The sequence below is a fragment of the Anomalospiza imberbis genome, chromosome 12 (assembly GCF_031753505.1).
Source record: "Anomalospiza imberbis isolate Cuckoo-Finch-1a 21T00152 chromosome 12, ASM3175350v1, whole genome shotgun sequence".
NCBI classification, from domain to species: domain Eukaryota; kingdom Metazoa; phylum Chordata; class Aves; order Passeriformes; family Viduidae; genus Anomalospiza; species Anomalospiza imberbis.
The window spans coordinates 2401632-2423887 of record NC_089692.1 but is presented as its reverse complement, the minus strand read 5'-3'; the positions used below and the strand labels follow the sequence as shown (position 1 = coordinate 2423887).

The 22256-nt window shown below is 42.8% G+C and overlaps 2 protein-coding genes across 4 annotated transcripts in view; one reads left to right on the top strand and one right to left on the bottom strand.

Annotated features, from left to right (window-relative positions):
• Positions 1 to 5895, top strand: part of KCTD15 (potassium channel tetramerization domain containing 15) — a 47819-nt gene extending 41924 nt beyond the window's left edge. For all 3 annotated transcript variants that reach the window (XM_068202483.1, XM_068202482.1, XM_068202484.1), the window contains exon 5: positions 2149 to 5895. In XM_068202483.1, coding sequence (XP_068058584.1) covers positions 2149 to 2304 — 156 coding nt within the window. In that variant the 3' untranslated portion in view covers positions 2305 to 5895. The remainder of the gene's footprint in view (positions 1 to 2148) is intronic.
• LOC137481028 (transcription initiation factor TFIID subunit 4-like) overlaps positions 5597 to 22256 on the bottom strand; it is a 154557-nt gene continuing 137897 nt past the window's right edge. The window contains exon 15 of the mRNA XM_068202475.1: positions 5597 to 7334. Coding sequence (XP_068058576.1) covers positions 7167 to 7334 — 168 coding nt within the window. The 3' untranslated portion in view covers positions 5597 to 7166. The remainder of the gene's footprint in view (positions 7335 to 22256) is intronic.

The window sequence follows — 22256 nt, the reverse complement described above, 5'->3', positions numbered from 1 at the left end:
AAAACTTCTTAGCAAGGATTTTGAAGTCCCATCTCTCTCAGAAATCTTACCTGGCAATCCTCTGTTCCACTCTCCAGTTCAGTGGGAGAAGCCTCTTTTCCCATGGCTGGATTGTCTCTCCTCTTCATCCTGTCAGGGCTAGGAGCAGTGATCATAACACAGGCAGAATATATTCCAGCCTGTGAAACAGCAGCCTGCTGATGTCTTATTCCTCCTTCCGCCCCAGACTCCTCCTGCCTTCCCCTCTGAGGAGGAACAGTGCTGGTGTCTGCACCCCATTTCTGTCCTACAGGCCCCATACAGCCTGGCTGAATAAGAGGGATGAAAGCTTTCTTTCTCTGTCTTAAATGTATTTTATTAACCCTCTCTCCTGCCTCTTCTTTTCTTCTCTCCCACTTCATTTTTCTTCCATACTCTGGTGTGCTTTTTTGATCTTCCAGTTCTACTACTTTCTTGCAGTGTAGAGTATGTAAAAATCAGGGCAAAAGTCAGGGAGATTTGGCAGATGTGACTTTCTGAGAATGTTAAGTCCCTGTGTCCCAGGGCCAGGCAGAACTCCTCAGGCAAGTTGATTTCCAGCAGACTCGGCATGATTTAGGCAAAGCTCTGCTGGAGCAGCCTCTTTCCTTTGCCCGTCCTTAGAGCCAGGGTAGCAAGAGGAAAACGTTTTCGTTAGCCCTGAAAGCCAAACCCTGGATTAAATGCAGATGGATAACACAGGCAGCCCCTAAGGAGGGATCGGACGGATTACAGGCAGCAAATGCTGCTGCCATGGTTCACATTGCACTAGGACAGCACCTTGGACACAGCTGTCCTTCCAAAATCACGCTCCTGGAAAAAGCAATCCAACACTCAGGCAAAAGAAATGATGCACTGAGCAGTGCCCGGTGGCCTCTGGTGGGGCTGTGTGAGGGCAGGGGCAGTGCTCTGGTGGAAGCACTGACGTGCTCACAGTGAACTAAACACAGACCAGACTCCTCCTAGAACCTGAGCCCAGGAAGGTACAAGCTGACTCTGTCTGGAGGTGGATGTGGATGTGTTGCTTAGACACTTCTCTAGGATGAAGAAGTAGTTTGTAAAAGGCTTGGTCTAGGTTGCTGTGTGTTCAACACGGCGCTGGTGCTGCTGTGAGCAGGATCCTTGGGTTTAATAAACCATGGGGTCACTTTTCTGTTCCTCCTGCTGCCACAGTGGGAGCCACACTTTGGATGAGGCTCTTGGAGAACAGCCCAGGCTGCTCCTTGATGGCATTTATCAGTAGAGAAAAACACAGCAACCGTTTTTCCAGGCTGCTGCTGAGGACTCAGGAGAGCCTGAGAGGGTCCTGCATTGTGATCTGCCCAAGGTGGATCTGGCATCTGCCCTCACCTGGCTCTGGGAGAAGCCTGGTGTGTCCTGCTCTGCTGGGAAGCTGAATATCATCACGCGCACGCCTGTGGAGAACAGCCCCGTTCCCAGTGCCAGGAGCAGTATATCCTGGGGAAATGTGCTGTGTGACAGTCACAGAAATTAAAGTTGCCTCTGGGTCCCTTAAGTTCATGCATCTGAATTGCACCAACTTTTCTTTAGGAGGAGAAGGAGAAAATACATATTTGGGCAGTACATAACCTCTTTCTTGGGCCAGAACAAGTCCTGGCTCTGCATCCTGTCCCTGCCATGCTTTGCTCCCTTCCAGCGAGGGCAAACAGCTGTGATTGCCACACAGATCTGGTGGATGTGTCATTTGAACTCCTAACACATTTTCATCTGCCAAGGAAGAGCTTCTCAGCCCCCCTCTCTCTCAGACTGTTCATATTACTAATGAATAATTGGCACTTTTTAGTAGAACTTCAACCTGATGTTGCTTTCTATAAGGAGTGAGAGCATCAATATCACCACAGTCCAGTATTTTACTATATAATGTAGTAAGCTGCTCTGCAGAGTGCTTATTTCTTTGATTAATTTTTGTTTTCTAGAGAGGTTTGCTGAAAGCAAGACTTTAATCACAGTATAGTCATTTAACAATAAGTTATAGAATTATAGCTGAATAATATTCATTCAACGAGGATTCAAAAGACTAAATCCATCATTTAGATCTGCTGCTTCCGAATGCTTTTATCACTAAAATTTGCTAAATATTAATCTGATTTTTTCCCCTCCACATTGCAGGTGCTCGAAAGATTATTTCAGAAGGGATTTAACGTGGCAGCTTCCTGTGGTGGTGGGGTGGATTCCTCCCAGTTCAGCGAATACGTGCTGTGTCGCGAAGACAGACGACCACAACCCACCCCAACAATCAGAATAAAACAGGAGCCCCTGGACTAGACCCTCCCCGTGCCCCCTTTGTAACCGTAGAAGTGTTTAATAGTCCCTTATGTGAAACACTAAGGATTTGCAAAACAGTATTAGCAAACAGATTTTGACTTTATGTTGCCCATTAGTGGTATTCTGAAACTACCTGTCACGTAGCCAGCCATGGAATGCGTTTGGAAAACCGGTTGTCTGTCGTTCACGGTGGAGTTCCTGAGCACACCCGGCATGGCAGGGCTGGGATGGACTTTGGGCTGACCAGCAGTGGTGTGGAACAGGCAAAGCTTTGGAAACCCTGGCCCTGGACTGGACTTCTGCAGCAAGAGCCATGGAAGCAGTGGAACCGACCAGCAGGAGCCCAGGGACACCCCAGAGCTGCGCTGTGGAGACGGGGCCGTCCGCGGGAGGAAGAACCCCAAAAACTGCACTGAGAACCTTCCCTGACTGCTGCCCCTGCTCCATATCAGACGTGCTTCACACCCCCAGCATCACAGTCACCTGGTGACTGTACTCACCCACATGAGCAAATGGCTTATTTTTGTACTACGTTTCCAACCGAGGTCTCTCTCTGTGAACAGGATCCAGAACCAGAAAAGGACTGATTCATAGTCACTGGTGCTCAGTTCTTAAACCCCCCCACAAACCAAACGAAACAAGTGACAAGAAATTAGACAGGCCCATTTATGGTGATATTTGCAACAATAGGGATCTGGAAGCACAAGATAAAATGCCATCCACCATCACACGAGGGTCACATACCCCACGAGGAGCTGTAGCTCTTTTAAGGCCAATCTTGTTTTGACACAGCAACTGTTAATTTTTGCATCATCAAAGAAGCGTGGTTCTACCAAACAAGCCACCCCTTGTTAATCATTTACTAACCATGTTAGAAGCCCACATTCAGCAGGAAAGTTTAAGGATTTTGGACAAGCCCACTCTTTATGGGTCTGGAATTCTTGCAAAGAGTTGTTAAAACCCTGTATTGCCATTGCCAGATGAAAGCAGGCCGCCTTCGGTTTAAATTGCTTTATTATTTTAAATTATTATTAAAATTTGAATTCTGTAGGTGCCCTCTATCTGTGTAACTTTCTCTGTAACAAAGTCAGGGGTCTGTCTGCAGGAGGGTCCTGCTTCTGCCAGGACTTGGCACTGACTCACAGGGCTTTCTAACTCAGGAGACAGCACCGTGTTTGCAGGTGCAAGGCTATAAATAGCATTCTGCTAAATCCTGTTTATTGCTGTTTAGCATGATGGGGTCCTCAATCACTAATTCATGTGTTAATCACAATTTAGTTTCTCCCACATTAATTTATAGAGTACTGTTGTAGATGACGAATTTTAATTAAAGTCTTTTTAGATGCATAAATATGGCCAATGGAACAAGGGACAGAGTATTAAGTGGTCAACAGTTCTTAATGCAAATTGATTGCAATCAGGCAAAACTTAAAAGTCACGCGTAAGACTAGTATTTTCAAAAGCAACGAGCTGTGCTGACTATCCAAGGTAAAATCTAGGCAGGGGTCTAATTTTTGGAAAAGGGCTGGATACCTGTCCATGGAAAATCAGACCTCTGCAGGTTTTCTCACCTTGGTCACCCAACTCAGAAATCTCTAATGGCAATCATGGCCGGTTGGCCTGCTACCTTAGCAGAACAGTTGAGCAAATCTGTCTACTTTAAGAGTTGTAAAGTTATTTTATTTTGTGGTTTTATACTTGTATGACATTCTAAAGTTGCTAGGCATTGCCATATTTGAATATATGGCACAACATTCACCTTTGTATGTAAGATATCTGTAGAATTGTATATTATACATTTAATATTGTAAAGAACTTAACGTATAATTGTCATGTATTTGTGTATGCACATTTCTTATACAGTACTTCATGCCATAAACATTTCTGTAAAGTAAATGAACAAAAACAAGCACGTAGGGTGGAACATTCACTGTATCTCCCATGTTGTTTGAAAGAGGTGAGAATTTTTGATTGCGTCTTCTCCAGCCCTTTGCTCCATTCAGCTTGATGTAGCCACGTCTTACAAAAAGAAGTGTTTTATTTATTACTTTCATACCTTTAAGTCCAAAGTATCCCTCAATAGTCTATTCAGGTTCTTGTTTTTATCCTGTATCCACTCCTGCCCTGCCTCTGGCACGGGGTGAGCTGAGCACTCCTGGCAGCACACCCTGTCCAGTTCTTACCTCTCAGCCAGGGAATAAAGGTGATATTCCATCCCAGGGGCCTGCTCCTGCCCCTGGTGCTCTCCCCAGGCAGCTCTGGGGAGCGCAGACTGGGATGGTGCTTTTACACATCTGTGGAACGTTGGAAGTATTTGTGGTTGCTTGGTTGGTTGGTTGGTTTTTCCTCAGTTTGGTGTTTACTGTATTTTTTATGGCTCAATAAAGCAGCTCCCGTAGTTGGGGCAGCTTTGCTGAGGTGGCATTGGAAAGGGTTCCAGGCTGCGCCAGCCGAGTTAAATGTGAACTTGAGATGGAAAGTTTAAACCATGACATCACAGCATCGACTGCAAAACAGCACAAAGGCTAGGAAGACATGTGGAAACAATCACTTTCTTAGAAGAAATATGCCTTTAAAGAAAGAAAAAGTTAAGCTAGGACATGTTCTTTTAGTTAGTAACTTCAGGTCACTTATTTAAAGATTATTACAGTTTCATTTATATATTTTTTACTTATTTCCCTATATTTTTAGGCATCAATATCAGCAAAAAATCTGATTTGAATATCTACTTCTGGCCTTAAACCACAGCAACATAACTTAATGAAGAACATTGCTCAGCATCACTAAGATGTTTTAAAGCACCACAGAACCCAGTGAAGCTGTGGTGTGCAGCCAGCACATGTTTGTGTGGCGAAGGCCAAGAAGCAGAGCACAGCCTGGTGTTTCACCTGATCCCATTGAGCAAAACTGTTCTGATTCGCTGTTGCTGAGCACTGGCCCCGTGCTTGAGGGGCACGAGGCTTCACGAGCACTTTGTGTCCAGGCTGTCACAGCTCCAGTGCAGACACAGAGAACGTTCCGTCGCGCTTGCTGGGCTCCTCGCTCGAGAAAGCCGCTGCTGAGCGCATCCATTCTCTGTACTGGTGGCACCGAGGTTTGTTGACAATTTTATTAGATGTTTCACAAAGGATAAGAATCAGCACAACAAAACATTGAAGTATTTGGTTTTAATATTTGTTTGTGGGTATTCTGTTAATATTTTAATGCAAAATGTTTCTGACCAGTGCTTAAGAACTACAAGACAATGTGAAATTCATGTTTGATAAATTAATACTGTATGTCACTCGATGTGTTACTTTAGTAAATTGTTTTATTTCTTTACAAAATAAGTACAAATAAGGGAGTATGTTTTCACACAAATTGGGGGTATTTACCAGTATGTACAGAAATCATCAAAATAACATAACTCTAATAAACACAAGGCCTTTATAAACAATATGTACAAATTATCAATACATTTAAAACATAACTTTACACTTCCTGGCCTTAAATACCTTATGAATAATCTTTTGGCTAAATAGCAGCAGTATAAATTTTCTTCTGCTTTTCATAAACCTTAAAAAATAATTAAAACCTTTGTTTTTAAAACTATTGGACAAATAGTTCTATTTGTGCTTTCGCTATGGTTTCCCATCAAAAAAAATATTGCCTCAAAAAAGTGGCAAGCATAACATAGTAAAAATGGAGAAGATAAATAAGCAAATGTCTCCCTTCCGTGGTACTGTAACACTGCGAACTCTGCAGCACAGCTCGTGCCCGTTCGTGTCCCACTCGATCCCCATTTCTCAGACTCACACCGGCCTCGCTCAGCTTCCGTGTGGGCCCAAGTTCTGCTTCAGCAAAGCATTTAAAAGGCATTCACCCCACCTTTAGGTACTTACAGCTGCTCCTCATGCTTAAAGCCACGTGCCTGCTCAGGAGCCTCTCTGGCTGGAGCCGTGGCCCAGTGTCCAAGGCAGAGGTGTCCTCGCTCCAGGTGCCACCGGGCTCACCGCTCTCCCCACTCCAGGAGTGGAAGCGGCCCCCAAAAACCTTTACAGCGACTTTAAAAATCCATATAGAATACTCTAAAATCTTTATTCTCTTTTAAAACCACCATTAAACCATACTATTTGCAATAAATAAATTAACATTTCTTTTTAGAAAATAAAAGCCAACTTTGAATCTTGTTACTAACCAGCTGCTACAAATGCGCAAAAGGTTGATGAGATTTAGAAAACAACTGGAAGCAAGTCAGGGTAACTCAGCTGAGAGCCTGCACACAGATTTCATACACTTAAGATTTGGTTCAGCAAATGGCTCAGGAAATGAGCTGTGCAGTAAAAGCAAAAATCCTAAATATATAAAATTTGTGGGAGTATGCAGTGGCTAGTATCTTGGCTGTGCAAAAAATTGCCATTACAACTAAGTTAAATAGCAACAGGTATCACCATGGTTAGTGAGACAGTGCTAGTAAACTGAAAACAAAACAAGCCCAGCACCAGGAGCAAACACTCAGGTCAACACCAAGGCTGGGACCCACTCCTGTGAAGCTGTCCCAGGCCTGGCCAGGAGATGGTTTAGGTGAGCATTTGTGTAACTTCAACACCAGCTACTTCAGCCTTACCTAAAATGGCCAGATGGAGCAAGAGTTTGATGTTGATTTTATTTGTGGAGTTAACATTTTAAAACCTTTTGCACATTTTTTGTGGTTTATATATATATATATTTTTTACATAAAGGGAATTTATTGCATGTGTCTGACAATTTTACAAAACAAAATTACTGGAACATTGACTTCTGAAAAAAATAGAAGGCACATTAAAATGACAGCTTTCAAAGCAAGTTGAGCTTCTGTGGAGCAATCAGTACAACTGTTGGCTTTATTTAAGCAGAGCTCGGTAGAGCAGGAGGGAATGGCTCATGTCTCGCTCCTGTTCCATGTAGAAGATGAAGTCCCTGAGGTTGACTCGTGTGATTTTCTGCCGGGGGTACTGCCGGGGGGAGGCTGTGCCCAGCCCGGCCTGGCTGCCCCCGCACACCCCCACGCCCTGCAAGAGAACACAGCACAGCTGAGTCCTGCAGCAGCCGCGGCTTCCTCCTCTCGGGGCTGCGGGATCCTGTTAAACAGCTTCAGTGCATCACTCCCAGCCTCATTCTGAACACATTACATCAGGGGTTTTTTACCACTGTTATTTTTTCTGTTCTTCTCCCCGCGAGTTAACCCGAGTAAGCGCAAACACGTGAGGCTAAACCTTGTTCCCCTACAACTCGGGGCAAACCCATCCTGCTACATTCACTGGAGACGTATTTGACCAGTTTAAATTCAGGAACAAAACGATTTTCAGCAGATAAGGGCATTCATATATCAAATGTGTGCACGATCCTGCTGCTCATCCATGGACTGGGAGCAGGTGAGTGCAATATTGGGAGTCCCCACAGGGACCTCAGTTCTCTCCTCTGGGTCTGCTGAAGAAGGGGGCTCAGTGTAGGGAGATACTCGGCAAACAATCAAAAAATTAAATGGAAAAATCACAAAGACTCAGACATTGTGTGATCACAAACACAAACATTAGCATACTTGTTTCAACAGCCATGTTTAATAATGATACATTTTTTAATTGGCTCATTGATACTGAATTACTGAATACCCCATCCTGGCTTTGTATATAGAGAGAAAATTCTTAAACTGGGACTGAGAACACTGTGATCTGAATATTTAGGAAAGCAAAGGACATAATTACAGCCCCTGCAGTCTCATGGAGTTTAAACTGAAACCTGATGCACACACATGTTCAGTTGTTTTTTCATCCATAGGAGTCCATTGTTTTTGTTAATTCCAATTGGTTTGTAGCAAAATAAAGTGTTCTAACTTAGAAAAATAGGTTTTAATCTCTGAAAAGATTGAAGCTATTTTTCAAACCTCTTAAGACATCTGGTAAAATTTTCTTTACTTTTAATATCCCAAATTTACTCACTGCTGCTCAAACCTACCTTTCTTTCCCCAGGAAATACTTATTCTAGGATCTTGACCCCAGACATTAAGAATACAGTTAAGGGTAATTTTACTACTGAAAGGTTGTAGGGGAAACACATATGGTGTGCTGAGAGCAAGGCATGGCACTGTTTCCCTCTGTCCACCACAGTCAGTCTGACTCCTTGCAGAAGTGCAGCATTCATGTTATTTCTCCCATTCCTGCTTATTCAGTTACAGCAGTGGGCAAATCCTGTTCTGTGCCCACAAACACCGAGGGCTTAATGGAGTGCAGTGAGTGTGGCTCAGCTTGCAGGGAAGAGAGGGAGAAGCCCACAACCTTTGGGCACCTGGAGCCTTTGAGCCAAGGTTCTGCTCTCCAGTACGGAGCAGGTTTTGGTAGTTCACTGATTGAGCCCTGAACCTCGCCGCTCACAGGAAATGCAGCTGCAAGGGCTGCTCATGCATGCTGGAGCCAGACACATGCCCAGTGCATAATCCAGGTGTTCAGCAGTGATTCGAGTTCAGACCTTAACCCAAGAAACACTTTGCATTCCTAAAAGAAACAAAATCATTTAAACTCTTCCTCTCTGTCTTCTACAGGTTGGAACACCTTGAGCTGCCTCTCACTGCACTCTGACCATGCACCCACTCTGCCAGGGCTGTGCCCACTGTTTCTAAGTCCTTAGGAAACCGCTGTGTGTGTATTTATTTTTAAATCAAACTGACTCAAAAAATACTTCTCCTTCTTCTCTGTTCCCCCCATGCTGCATCTCTCCCCTGCCCACAGCACTAATTTCAGATTCATCCTGACCACAGGACCTGTGACAAATACACTTGAAAGGAATGTGGCCATCTAAAACTCATTGGAAACCACGTCCACAGCACTCCAGAGCATCCCACACACACTTACCAAACAGAGAAAAGCTGCATAATTAGAAAAAAAAATTCTCTCTATTAAACTATTTCTTTAGTCAGTTGAGTTCCATTTACAGCAAGGAACTGCTCTCTATTTGGACACAGTAGCTGGAATTAAGATGTGTCAAGTCATATTCATTGCATTTATCACTAGAGATACTGAACTTCAGTAGAGGAAGAGCATCACATCCTTAACCAGCAGCAGAGCATGGCACCAAGCTGTGCACATTTGTAACCACACTTGTGAGCCCATCAGTCACCTGATCATGGTCTGGAGTTGTTTTACAAGGTGAAAAATGAGCATAAAAATCATTTTAGAAATACAGAAGCACATCTGTAAGCTGACAGAACAGTAATTTTTGTGTGTCAATATGATCACTAATTTAAATTGAAACCCAGTTCATTTGGTACTGCGTTCTACTCAAAATTATTCTGCAGATGCTATATAGGAAAATAGACTCCTAAATGCCATAATTATTTAATTGCATACATGAATTCAAGTATACTTAAAAACAATGGCCAAGAATAGTGGAATTTAAGTAATTCAAAATTTTCTCAAGAAAAATCACTTTTTTTTATCAGCACGACAGATTTTTCATCAACCCAAACAAGCCCTGTGTTGTCTGTATCTATGGCAACTAATCAGAGTTACACAGATAAAAGCTCTAATAAAAGAATAAAAGGTTGTAAATTGTTCACCTCCTTTATTTCCTGGCCTGCCACATGCAAGCTATTCCCAAATCCCACACACTCAAAGCTACATCAATGCTAGTTTCTGTATCAGTGAACTTCTATTTATAATTTCAGGAAAACTTGAGACGTTCCAGACCAAGAAGAAGAAACCCCATGTAATTGATATATGAGCTCTCTGCCTCTTCATTCTGAGATGGCTTCCAAACATGAGTGTCAGTGACTTCCCATCCCCTTCCCTGCCAGCCCCTCCTTTCCCCACTGCCCCTCTTCCCCTGCTCCTTCAGTCCTTTCCTGGGACACAGGTGGGACTGCACAGCCCACAGCAGACAGCAGACAGATTCTCCTGTGCTCTCCTTGCAGGGCTCCAGGGGCTGGTGAGCACCTGAGGCTCCCCCCAGCTCCTGCTCCAGGCCAGGGCTGAAGAGCAAATCAGTTCATGGAAAATCACAGGCAGGAATGTGTAACCCTGCCTGGTGCCTGTAAGCCCAGAGCCACTGGGACAGGCACAGCCTGCCTGCCTCAACAGCTTCACTGCACTCCAGCGCCGGAGCGATGGCACAGAGCTCACGGCATTCCCACAACTGTGCTGGACTGACAGGCTTCACTCAGCTGCTGCACATACCTAGCCTGAAATTATGGCTTCAGAAGAATCAGAGCTCCGTATGCACACTTTGAAGCAATTCTGAATTTATGTCAGAATCGGGACACAAGATTTGGGCCAACTTTCTCAGCCTGTTTGCTATTTTCATGATTTTCTGCTATGAGAAAACTCATGCTGTTTGCAAAGGGAAATACAAACAGTTCAGAACAAAATACTGACCAAAGATTCGGTAGATCAGTAACTAAAGCTACAAGAGGCTGCCACAGGAACAAACCTGTGTGCGTGACAGGGAGACTGCCACAAGCCCTGTGCACAGAGAGGCCAGCAAAGCCTCCTTTGTGTCACTGCTCCCTGGCTCTACTGACCCCAGTAAAGCAGCTCCTCTGCAGCGTGTGCATCTCCTCTCCTCTCCTCTCCTCTCCTCTCCTCTCCTCTCCTCTCCTCTCCTCTCCTCTCCTCTCCTCTCCTCTCCTCTCCTCTCCTCTCCTCTCCTCTCCTCTCCTCTCCTCTCCTCTCCTCTCCTCTCCTCTCCTCTCCTCTCCTCTCCTCTCCTCTCCTCTCCTCTCCTCTCCTCTCCTCTCCTCTCCTCTCCTCTCCTCTCCTCTCCTCTCCTCTCCTCTCCTCTCCTCTCCTCTCCTCTCCCCAGGAGCCTTCACCAGCCACTGAGCCCCCCTGCTCTCCAACCTTCACCCACCTCAAAACCGCACTGGAGCTGCTCCATGGTGGGTTCTTGTCACCCCCAGGTGACACAGGTGGGTCCCACCCCCGGAGCTGCAGGAGCTCCTCAGCCCCCAGGGCTGTGTGGCCCCGAGCCAGGCACACCCCAGAGCTCAGGTGCAGCCTGTTCCTCTGGAGAGCCCAGCCAGCCTCTCCTTGCTGTAGCCAAGCCAACAGATCCCACGGGAGCTGCAGGGACTGAAAATCCTAAGCTCCCTCCTACCTCTGTCCTCCTGCTGGCCCCCACACCCAATTTGATCCCTAAGGATGCCCCAAAGGTTTAAAGGCTGCTGGGAAAGGGACTGAGGCAGACAGACACATCTCTCCCAAAATGATCTCATCCCAAAATGGGCAAACTCAGCCACTGCTCGTACAGTAGCTGTGTCTTTGGGCATTAAATTACAATGGTTACAGCAGCAGGTGGATGGAAATCAAAGTGTGTAAGTCCCAAAAATGTGCTGTTCCTTGCTCGAGATAAAAGTGCTTTCACAGAAGAAAGCAAATGTAATACAATGCACAATTCTTTTTATAACAATGATTTCTACTGTTGAACAATTAATTTTTGTTTTCCTTCACAAACCCGCATCCCTTCAACTTTGGATTACAGAACCATGGAAATACAGTACAATATTCCTGTCAGGGAACAGAAAGATAAGGGCAAGGAGAAGATTGCATTTAATATTTTATCCATCCTTCCTTCACCAGAAAACAATTCAGTGCTGACATCTCTGCTTTGAACAGAGTCTTGATCTGCGGCTATTGCTTCTCTGAGAACCAGAGACAAGGCAATAATGATAAAAGATCCGCTGGGTTTCTTCCCAGGCTGCATGGCACATCCTTGTGGCAGACTTCACTTCAAGCCAAAGTCTGAAAGTGGGACTCATACAGCAACAATTCAAAGCCAGGCTATGGAGTAAAATACACCAGGAATTTTGTCTCTGCAAGCTGCATGCACTGCAGAGGAGAGGGAAGATAGGGTGTCTATTAGTCTGCTCTTATGAATAGGAGGTCTTGAATCACAAGAAACATTCTGGAGATATTCTGCAGCAATTATATTTTTACTTGCATAAAATGCTATTAGATCTTTGGCTGAGAGGCACATGAAAAACAGGTATAATATTAGCTGTCCCACATAAATTAGGGTTTAATTCAACACCTACTGAGGCTAATAGTAATGATTTCACTGAAACATTCTAAAATTAAGATGCCTTTAAAGTACAGAAATGTAATAAATGTTCATCAGCACCTCAAAGATTAACAATACCATATGAAATATAATTATATCTACGAAAATACCGTGCATCTTCATATGGGCAACACGGCGGCTCTACAAGCATCTTTAGGAAGATTCATCACCAAAAGCTGTCATTTAGGCCTTCAGATGAGCAGCAGTTACAGGGAGGATTAGTCCCATGCTTTCTTCAGAAGCTGGTTATTTTCATTTGCCAACATTTTTACCCTGCACTATTTTAGTTCTGTTCCTCTAGACTGTTTTGGCACCCGTTCACTTGCTACACCCTCCTGGATGCAAATGCATCTCCTTTCCCCTGGGCACATAAACACACACCTCGCCCTGCAGACAAACATCAGAAAAACTGATTTGCACAAGTACTTACAAGTACTTCAAATACCAACACAATTGCAACATTTCAAAGACAGCATGCAGTAATTTTTAAATTAAGAAATAATAAGGGGAAGGTAAAGCAAACTAAGTCATGGATACCGTGAAAATTTTTTCTTCAGATGTGATCACTTCAGTTTCTAATTATCTGAAGTTATTTGAGCCCAAAGAAATGGGCTGCCATTACAAGCAGAAGATTTTATATGTACCTCATCTTTGTCTTTATTACGTTACACCAAGTCACATATGCAAGTACTACTATAATAAAAAACCTGCTTGGTACAGCAGCATCAAACCAAAATCTTCCAGTTAAGGGAACTGGGCATCTATTCCAATCTCACCACTTATTGCTCCCTCTCAGACAGCATTTCCCTCCCAGCTGAATGAGAGCAGGGGCAAAAAGCAGGCCACAAGGCATTTCAGTGGAAACCATCTGGGAAGAAGAGGACTCTGCCCCAGTGCCAACAATATTGAGATGAAATGTAAGGCAGCTTTGGGCTGTGACGTTTACTTGCTCAAAAGAGATGGCTGTTCAGTACCCAGCCCTCAATAGGTCACTCTAGGTAGGAACCAGACTGCAACTGATTTTCACTCCTTAATCAATGCATCCATGCAGTGTCTGAATAATCACTGCACGGATGTGAGGCAGAGAAACTCGGGTTTTTGAGATAAGCTCTGCATTCTGCAGAGACCTTTGACCTTTCCTTTGGTGCCCCCAGTGCCCATTTGGTGTCTGACAAGAGCACAGTGCCTTGAATCACCCAGCTCCTTGCAGCACGCTCACTGCTGGTGCAAGCTCTGGCTCTTCTCATTTCCTTTGTTCGTCAACCTGCTCTTCAGAGCACCTCTGGGTCCTGCCAACATCTTTTTCCACAAGCATCTCACACTCAACACAACTCACTGCCTTACTTGGACTTAAAAGCAATGACAATTTTACCTGATTAAGAATTCTGAAGTTTGGGCTGCATTCTTGCCGTGGTAATTATAAGTGGAATATTCTATTTATCCTGTTTCCATCATACACGTATATTTTCGTTTTGCTTGGAATGTTTCTCTTCGCATGCTTTCCAAATGTTTAATCAAGCGCTGCTCCCTTTGAAATACTAATCCTGCCAAAGTTTTTTATTGCTATTTTTCAAGCATTGTGGTGCTTTACCCTTCTCATCTTTCAATACTAACATAGGGATTTTTTCCCTTGTTTTCTGTTATTTTGTTGAGGTTTTTTTAAGGATTTGCCTGTGTTACTCCAGCCTAGTCATTCTGTACATCCCTGCACTCTCTTACAGAGGGAGTCAAGAAACACCAAACCAGCTCTGGGAGAAGCCCTACAGCCCAGCTTGCAGGATTCACATTTTCCTTGAGACATACTGGATTCCTGTATGAATTTTTTCTAATATCCTTGATATTAGTTTGAAACTATCTCAGTTTTACGTAGTGGGTGGCCCTTTCCTTTCTAACCTGTATGACAGTGACTTTCATTAAATCAGAAACACAAAATAATTAAAAATATTCTTGATATTCATCAATCTCTAGACACACATAACTGTAAAATTTAATTGTTTAAATACCTAATTAAAAGACACATAATTACTATACAGTAAAGGCTGCTTTTTGGCCTGTCTCTTACTGAAAACACTCTGAGCAGAATGACTGCAGGGGAGGACAGCACCCCAGCACACGGGGTCACACAGCAGCTTCATGTCCTGCCAGCCCCCCAGAGGAGGGGATGGGCAGGACACAGAGAGAAAAGTACCCACATCTTAAACACAAAATCACTTTCTCAGCTCTTGAGAGCATGAATTGCCCTCATTCATCTCAGCTGACTTTCGGTTCTTAAGCCTAATTATGATGTATAACACCCAGACTTTATAATAATTGTGTTTCCAGCTGTTGGCCATCCTGCTCACTCCCAGCAACTGTGCAAGTGCCAATCAAGGGACTTTATGCGCCAGTTGCCAAACAAAGGACAAAAAAACCTGCAGATCTACCAGCTCCTCAGGACTTTATTCCTGTGTGAAATCTTCTGGTGGATTAGTCACTCTCTCTGAACAGTGATCTAAACCTTTCCTTGTAATTACCACGGGCTCCTCTGTGGATTGAGGGTAGTGCAGGGCCCTTACCTGTACCCAGCCCATTAAACAAACCAAAATAAAGCAGGCAATGCAGTTATCTCTGGATTGAGTGGCAATAAAATTAAGCCCTAAATGCTAATACCTTCAGCTTGCCGGATAAACACATTGCCAGAACACAGTCCAGTGTGCAGGAAAAAAGACATTAACATTTGTAAATAAAAGGTGGAAGACAGCTAACACTCTATTACTGCAAATATCATGGAATATAAGTAAGGCTGGTGCATTTCAGACATTGGGATAGAGTCCAGCAGGGAGAAGTTACCCGACCATTCAGCCATTCAGTCCTTGATTTCTTCACATTTCTTACAACTAAATTTCACTCTTGGCTCTTTTTAAGTTAGTGGTTTGCTTGTTCCAAAAATATTTTAAAAACTTAGATTGGCACAAAGAACTCTCAGAAAAAAGGGTCCTAAAAGGAACCAAATTCCTACAGACATCAGTAACCTTAAAGAAGCCCCACTCCCTGCACTGCTTCCCCTCCCACATCCTGAGGAGTGCCCTGCACATCCAGGTCCCCGAGTGCTGTTTCCATCATGCTCTTTCTCAGGTCCTTTTCCACCTTCCTGCCTGTCTCTCCCACACCAGGATCACTTCTCCAGGACTCAAAGCAGATCCACTTGGTGCCCTGCATGCCTCCACCACTTCTGACTTAGAGCATTAGACTGCCTACCTAATCTGCCCCTAAACTTCCAAAACCAGCCCTCTGCTTCATACTGTCCTCTGACCTCTAAATGTCAACCCAGGTTTTTCTTCTCCCTCCATTATTAGACAAAATAGGACAGCAAAGCCTTGAGTAACATGCAAAAAATTTAATTTATAAACACATTACTGCCAATTTCAACTTTGCTCTACACTTTAGAAACCCTGTAATCTCCTCTTAGTTCACAAATTCCCAAATCCTTATCTTCCTCCAGACCATTTCACCACAAAGCAAACAGACAATCTTTTATAGACACATTCAACACAGCCAACAACAAAGAACAAACCTTAAATTTCAAACTGAGCTATTTGAAAAAAACCCAAACTTACCTGTCTTTTGTAAAGTTAACCCCTTCACACACTCACAATTGTCCCAGATCCACCTCACTGCATAAGCAGTGGGATTAAATGCATCACAAAAACTTTCCAAAAGATTCTTTAATCAACTCTATCTTGCTGTAACAAAATGATTGGGCAATCCATATCGATATCTATAAAGAATAAATGTCTTCAGTCTGTAGATTATCATGGAGGAGACACAGTGATGCAGAAAACCATATTTTTCAGACATTACAGCTCTACTCCTAGTTATCTCTAGCTTTTCTTTTTTACTATTCTGATAGGTTTGAACTGCATTCAGACTACCTCAAGAAAAGAAAATTGAACAAGTAAATGTCACAACTATCACCACCTTTCCTTTATTAAAATCACCCCAGCATACATAGTTATTAATTATTTAAAATAAATTTAAAACCAGGTAGTCAAAATCAAGTGCTCTGCAACAAACAACTCTAATTAAAAGTGACCCTAAAATATATTACAGAAATAAGTCTAAGCCAGACACAAAAGCACCTAATCAACCATCTGATACACACTGAAGAGCTCTTACAGATGGGTCCTGACAACTGGCAGTAATCCATGTATAAACTGACAAGTCTATCAGATCTAATTACTCCCCAAACAAAATAAACATGAGTATTTGTCCTGGTTTATGTTATATTTAAAAGAAGGTTGTAACTCCAAAAGCAACACCTTTACCAAGGTGCTGGCCCAAAGCAGAGGCTGGTGCTGTGATGTTCCTCAGGGAAACAAAAGGCAGCGGAGCTGGCACAAGAAGCCAGGGCAGCACCGTGAGAAGGGAGCAGGTGCTGAGAGGGCAGGCGGGCACACAAAGAGCACAGAGCACACCGAGCGGATTGCTGCGGCGATTTCAGAGCCTGGCATTCCCAGGGTGCTCCCTAGCATGGAATGGTGTACTGGCCTATTTTTACCACTGGCAGTGGGAGGGGAGGCACAGCAGCTCCAGTAGGAGCGAGTGCATTATGATACAACACAACATGAGCATTAGAAAATGCGAGATGAATCTCAAGCCCAGAGGCTCTTTAGCACCACTCCAAATCACAACTCTCTGCCTTCATTTTTCTTCTTTGCTACTATTCCACTTCTTCTCAGTACTTCTGACTTTATTAACCCTTTTTTCTCTTTCTTGTCGTCTACCTTCCTGTTTTCATGGTATCACATCGGATTCCTCAAAAAGCATGAGTATTATCAGCAGACATTACAGATCAGCAGGCAGGTTTTTTGACATACTCCAACCCAGTGAAGCTCCAGTTGCTTCCAGTGAGAAATTTATCACTTCATTGGCGCCTCAATAAGACAGCATGCTCTTTTGACAATCTGGCACCTGAATAAAAGTTACCAAAAGCATAAATCAAACTGTAACCTGTTTATAATGATCTGAATTCAAGTGCTGTGCATTTCTTTTTTTCTTCAAATACTTTCCTCAGAAACTCAAGTCTAACGAGCCCAAAACAGACTTCCTGAAACACAAGCTTCATTTTTGTTTTCTGGGAATTAGAAAAGATGCAGTTGTGGGTTATGCCTAATTTTTGGTATCCCTTTCTGGAATGGTGAGTTCTGGTGTTTGGTTTAACAAATTACATCTTTCTCATTAACCTGGCCTGAAATTATGAAATCAATTTTTCAAGCCCTTCTTTGGTTCTTCTACAAATCTGTGCTAAGATCCTTGATCTTTCCACACTGTACACACAATGTGCTACCTGAACGTGTGCAGGAGCAACATATGGTACAGTAGGTTATAACTATTTTACCATCTGTTCTATCTGAACTCTAACCTCAATAATCCCGTATCAGCTTTTCCTGTTAACTGCCACAGCTCTTAGATCTTGGCTTCTACTTGCTCTTTTAAAATTAAATTGCAGCAAAATGCACGGCCAGATCATAGACTGCTCTTCAGAAGCCTCCAGTGCTCCCCAGGTGACTTCATTTGGCCAGGGTCTTAAACAAATTATGCCTTCAGAGCCAAAGCCTTCTTTTTTTTTTTTTTTTCCTGTGAAAAAGATAAATCAGTAATTGGAACATTCTCCATTCTGAAAAATATTGCTCAAGATGCTGCCACATCCTTTACATACTCATTTCCAAAGCACTTTGTTTCTATTATGCACTTATTCAGAAAAGGGCAACCCCTTCAGTGGAACTACAGGGATCCACACCTTCCAGGGCAAACTTCAGAGCTGTCCCTGTCTAACCACCTGCCACTACGGCCTAATTCTGTTTTTCCACAAACAGCACCATCACTATAACCCCTGACTGCCTTCCTACTCCATGTACCCATAAAACCCAAACAGTAGCATCATAGTGAAGAAAAAATGTTAATTTTAATGCAATAAATCTAAGATCTATCCAAAGTTCAGGAAACTGGACAGATTCTGTAAACTGAGAGAAGACATTTGAAACTTTTATTACTATTAGGGTTTGTTGGTTTTTGTTTTGTTTGGGCTGCAGGGTTTTTGTTTTCTTTTGGTGTTTTATTGTTTTATTTTGTCGTACTTTTAAGACTTGCATCTCATGTCATCAAGTTCTATTTCATACAGATGTTGGAATTTGAAAGTAAGCTCTAATTCCAGCAAGAACAGCTCATCTGGTGGACTGCCTTCAAATTTAAAGTCCGCTCCATTTACAAAAAACTTCAAAAATAGCTACGTAGTAATTAAAATCCATGAAAGACTGTGGCCTTGGTGTAATTTAAACATACCCATGCAAAACTACTACATACACACAGACATATGGAAAACAAAAATATATTTTTAATATATACTAATCACAGCCACAAGAATATGCCCCTCTATTTTTTCCTATAGTACTTGACAATACCAGTTCTTATGGATGATGAAACTGAAGAAAGAATCAAGTATGATTATCACCAATTACTATTTTACAATATCCATATTCATCTCAAAACAGTAAATCGTAACAGCTCAGTAAACTTCTCTGACTCATTATCAATTGAACCAGACTGTAATGCCTACACAATGAAAACTACATTTGTAAACGAATATCTTTGTAAAATTATTCAACTTTTATAATCAGTATAATGCCTTCTCATTAAAAGTATTTGTATCTTCTCCATTTTGAAATACCACATCTTGTGTACAAACATTGCTTCCTTTTGGATTCCTGTTTAGTATCTGAACAAAAGGGGAATTTGATTTTTTGAATGTGTGAAGAAATCAGTTCGTGAGATATAATTTTGCTTTTTCACACATGAGCAGTTTAAATATGTTATTCAATGTTATCTTGAGGCACAAACATAAGGCATGGAGGTTAGAGAAGTCAAACCTACATACTAGTCTGTTACCTCAAATGTCTTCCAAAACACACAGCTGAAGAATATCATGGAATCTGTGGTTTAACTGAGGAATATTGACTTTAATTGTAATCTGGGTCCTATTACACAGATGGCATACAGTGCCTATACAAATGCACAGAGTCCCTAAATAAATAATTCCCCACGTGTTTTCCAACCACACAAATAGATCTATAGTTTATAGCTCCACTTGGGGGAAGAGAGTAGCACTTGGTGCTTCTGGAGTTTATGCTAAAACAACCTCTTCCTCCACTCCCCCCCAGTGCAAAGGAAAGAAGAGCTGTAATGGTTAACAACTGGACTTCACTTTTCTCCTCCAAATACAGGAGGACATCGGGTCTGCCCTCCCCCACCAATTCTTCTTTGCATTCAAAATATTTCCACCTCTGCATAAAAATGACTTTTTTTATTATGCAGTTTCACAGACTTTCCTAGGTGGCACCCCAGGAGCTTAATCCTGATTCACAGAACAAAACCATCTAATTACCCCAGCTGCATAATTCATTGGCCCAAGAACAGGAGCTGGCCAGCCCACGATCTTATCTGACAGACTCTGGGGAGCACCTGTGGGAATCTGTGCCAGGGAGAGGCACCGGCGCGGCCAGAACCTCCTTGGGCATCCTGGGGTGGCCAAGGGGAAGCAGGACAAAGGAGAGGAGCCCTCCTGCAGCCCGGACCTTGGGCTCTCCAGGCAGCCAGCCCTGCCTTTGTCTGCTCAGTCTGGCTGCAGGTGAATCAGGGAAGGAGAGGTTCCTTGCAGCTGTCATCCTCCACAGCCACTCTACAATGAGCCAACACTTAACTGCAAGGAAAACACGTGAACTGGAAATACTCAAAGTCTATACTACAGGTTTACTTCCATCTCACTCAGAGGCAAGACTGTAATTTCAAAATCAGACATTGCTCAGATGACAGAAACAAAACACAGTTATGGAGTACTCCTTACTTTGCATCTCTTTTTCTATCATGCTGATGAAAAGCTCTCCGTATTCTGGCAAAATTCCCAACAGAAACTTCTCAGACACTGTCTTTAGAGAAATGCAGCAGGTCCTTTTATTATTGCTTGCTTGTTTTAATTTACCAGAGTTGCTCTCAAGTTCCATCTAACCTTTGAAAAACAGCATCCTGTTTGTTTTCATGATCAGGTATTTGCCATTCACTAAATTACAAATGAAGATGAGCCCTGGACCACTCTTGGTGCCGGCTGGCAAAACACCTTCTGGTCTCAGGTGAATTTCAAATGTAAAGTATTGATATTTAAAAGAACTATAAATATCAATACTTTGATATTGAATTGATACTTTGATATTGAAATATCAATACTTTGAATTGAGTTCTAGTGTGTAACATTTTACCTTATAATAAAGACTAAGCCGGAAAACATTTCAATTCTCAACAATGTTTTCATCCTGCATTAGAACACACACGAGTGGCAGAGAGACTTGTCAGCCCCGTGGTTGAGGCACTATTCATCTTTCATCTCCCGGATCCGGGCTGCAACCACTCACCAATAGACTCACTTTCTCACTGGAAATGTCATCTCGGAGCTGAGAAACGTTCTTGACAAATATGTTTTTGAAACAGATGTATTTTTGCTAAACATTTTATCTTTGACAAAAATACATTTTGACAGAGGAAGTTCCATAGCAATTTTTTTTTTCACCAGCTCTAATAGCAACTTAGACTTTTAGGGCCTAAATGGGGAAAGCTGCTCAGACTCTGCCTTGCTGATTGAGGTAAGGCTCCGCTGGCTGGAGCAATGACCACGGCTGGAACCACCGCGATGGAAATCTGTGGGATTCTCTGTGTGATTCTGGATCTGCCCCGATTCACCACCGCTCCCCCAGACAGTGAGCTGCAGGCTGCTGCTGTGGCATTCAGAGCCATGTGAATGGGACATGCACTCATCTCATCCTCCTCAGCTGCTCTCCGCACCTCTGGTGAGCTGCTTCCCACTCCAGTAGTAATTAACAACATCAGTGTTTAGAATGAACAGTAAGGACTGGGCATTTGCGAAAAGAGTTAACAGATGTCCTTAGCTTTGCTGCTGGCCTAATAACGTTTCTGCAGTAATTTATTTGATGTGGAGTTTATTTAGCTGCAGCTAACATGCAGGGTTATAATAATCATAAGCAGGTTGCATTAGGCACAATATGACTTGGGTGAGTAACACAGTGTTAAAAATAATCCCAGAAACTCTATGCCTCAAAGATATTAGATGTGCAGTATCTTCTACAACCTGATTGTGAAGAGCTAGCCAGAAAGCACCTTTCAGACTTAAAAAAAAAAAAAAAATTAAAAGAAATATAAAACCCAAGACTTCTTTTACAGATAATTTTGCCTATAGTTTGGGATAGCAAGCATTAAATTCAAACATCAAATCCTGGCATACTTCAGTAAGCTATCAGCACAGCAGTGCTGCCTTTTTTCCTTTGAAAAATGTAAGAATTAAATTCAAAACAAACAACTTCAATTTAACACCAAACTACAGGATAACCAATCTTAAAAATGTCAAATTGTAATGGATCTTAATACCCATATAAAACACAAAAATAGTGGCATTGTTCCTTGGTAATGCATAGCAACCTTACAGAATTTCAGTGAAGGAGAAAGAAGGGAAAAACACCTTATTACTTCTAACTCCTGCGAGCCATTTTGGTCTCCAAAGGTTTTAGAGCGCCTGGGGCCATGTGTCTGCAGTGTTTCGGGAAATGACTTGCCTTCGCACGAACACTGCTATGTTCTGCAGCACTGCTGCCCCCCAGCATCCCCGCTCCATTTCTAGTTAACTCTTCCTTACCTGTAGCAGCCTTCCCCCCACCCCAGTTTTGGTTTCTTTTTTTTTTTGCAGCAAGATTCCAGAAAGGTTCTGCTTAAGACCAAAAAAAAAAAAATTAAATAAAAATTACCCCCCCCCAAAAAAAAAAAAAAAAGCAAACAATAACCCCTCT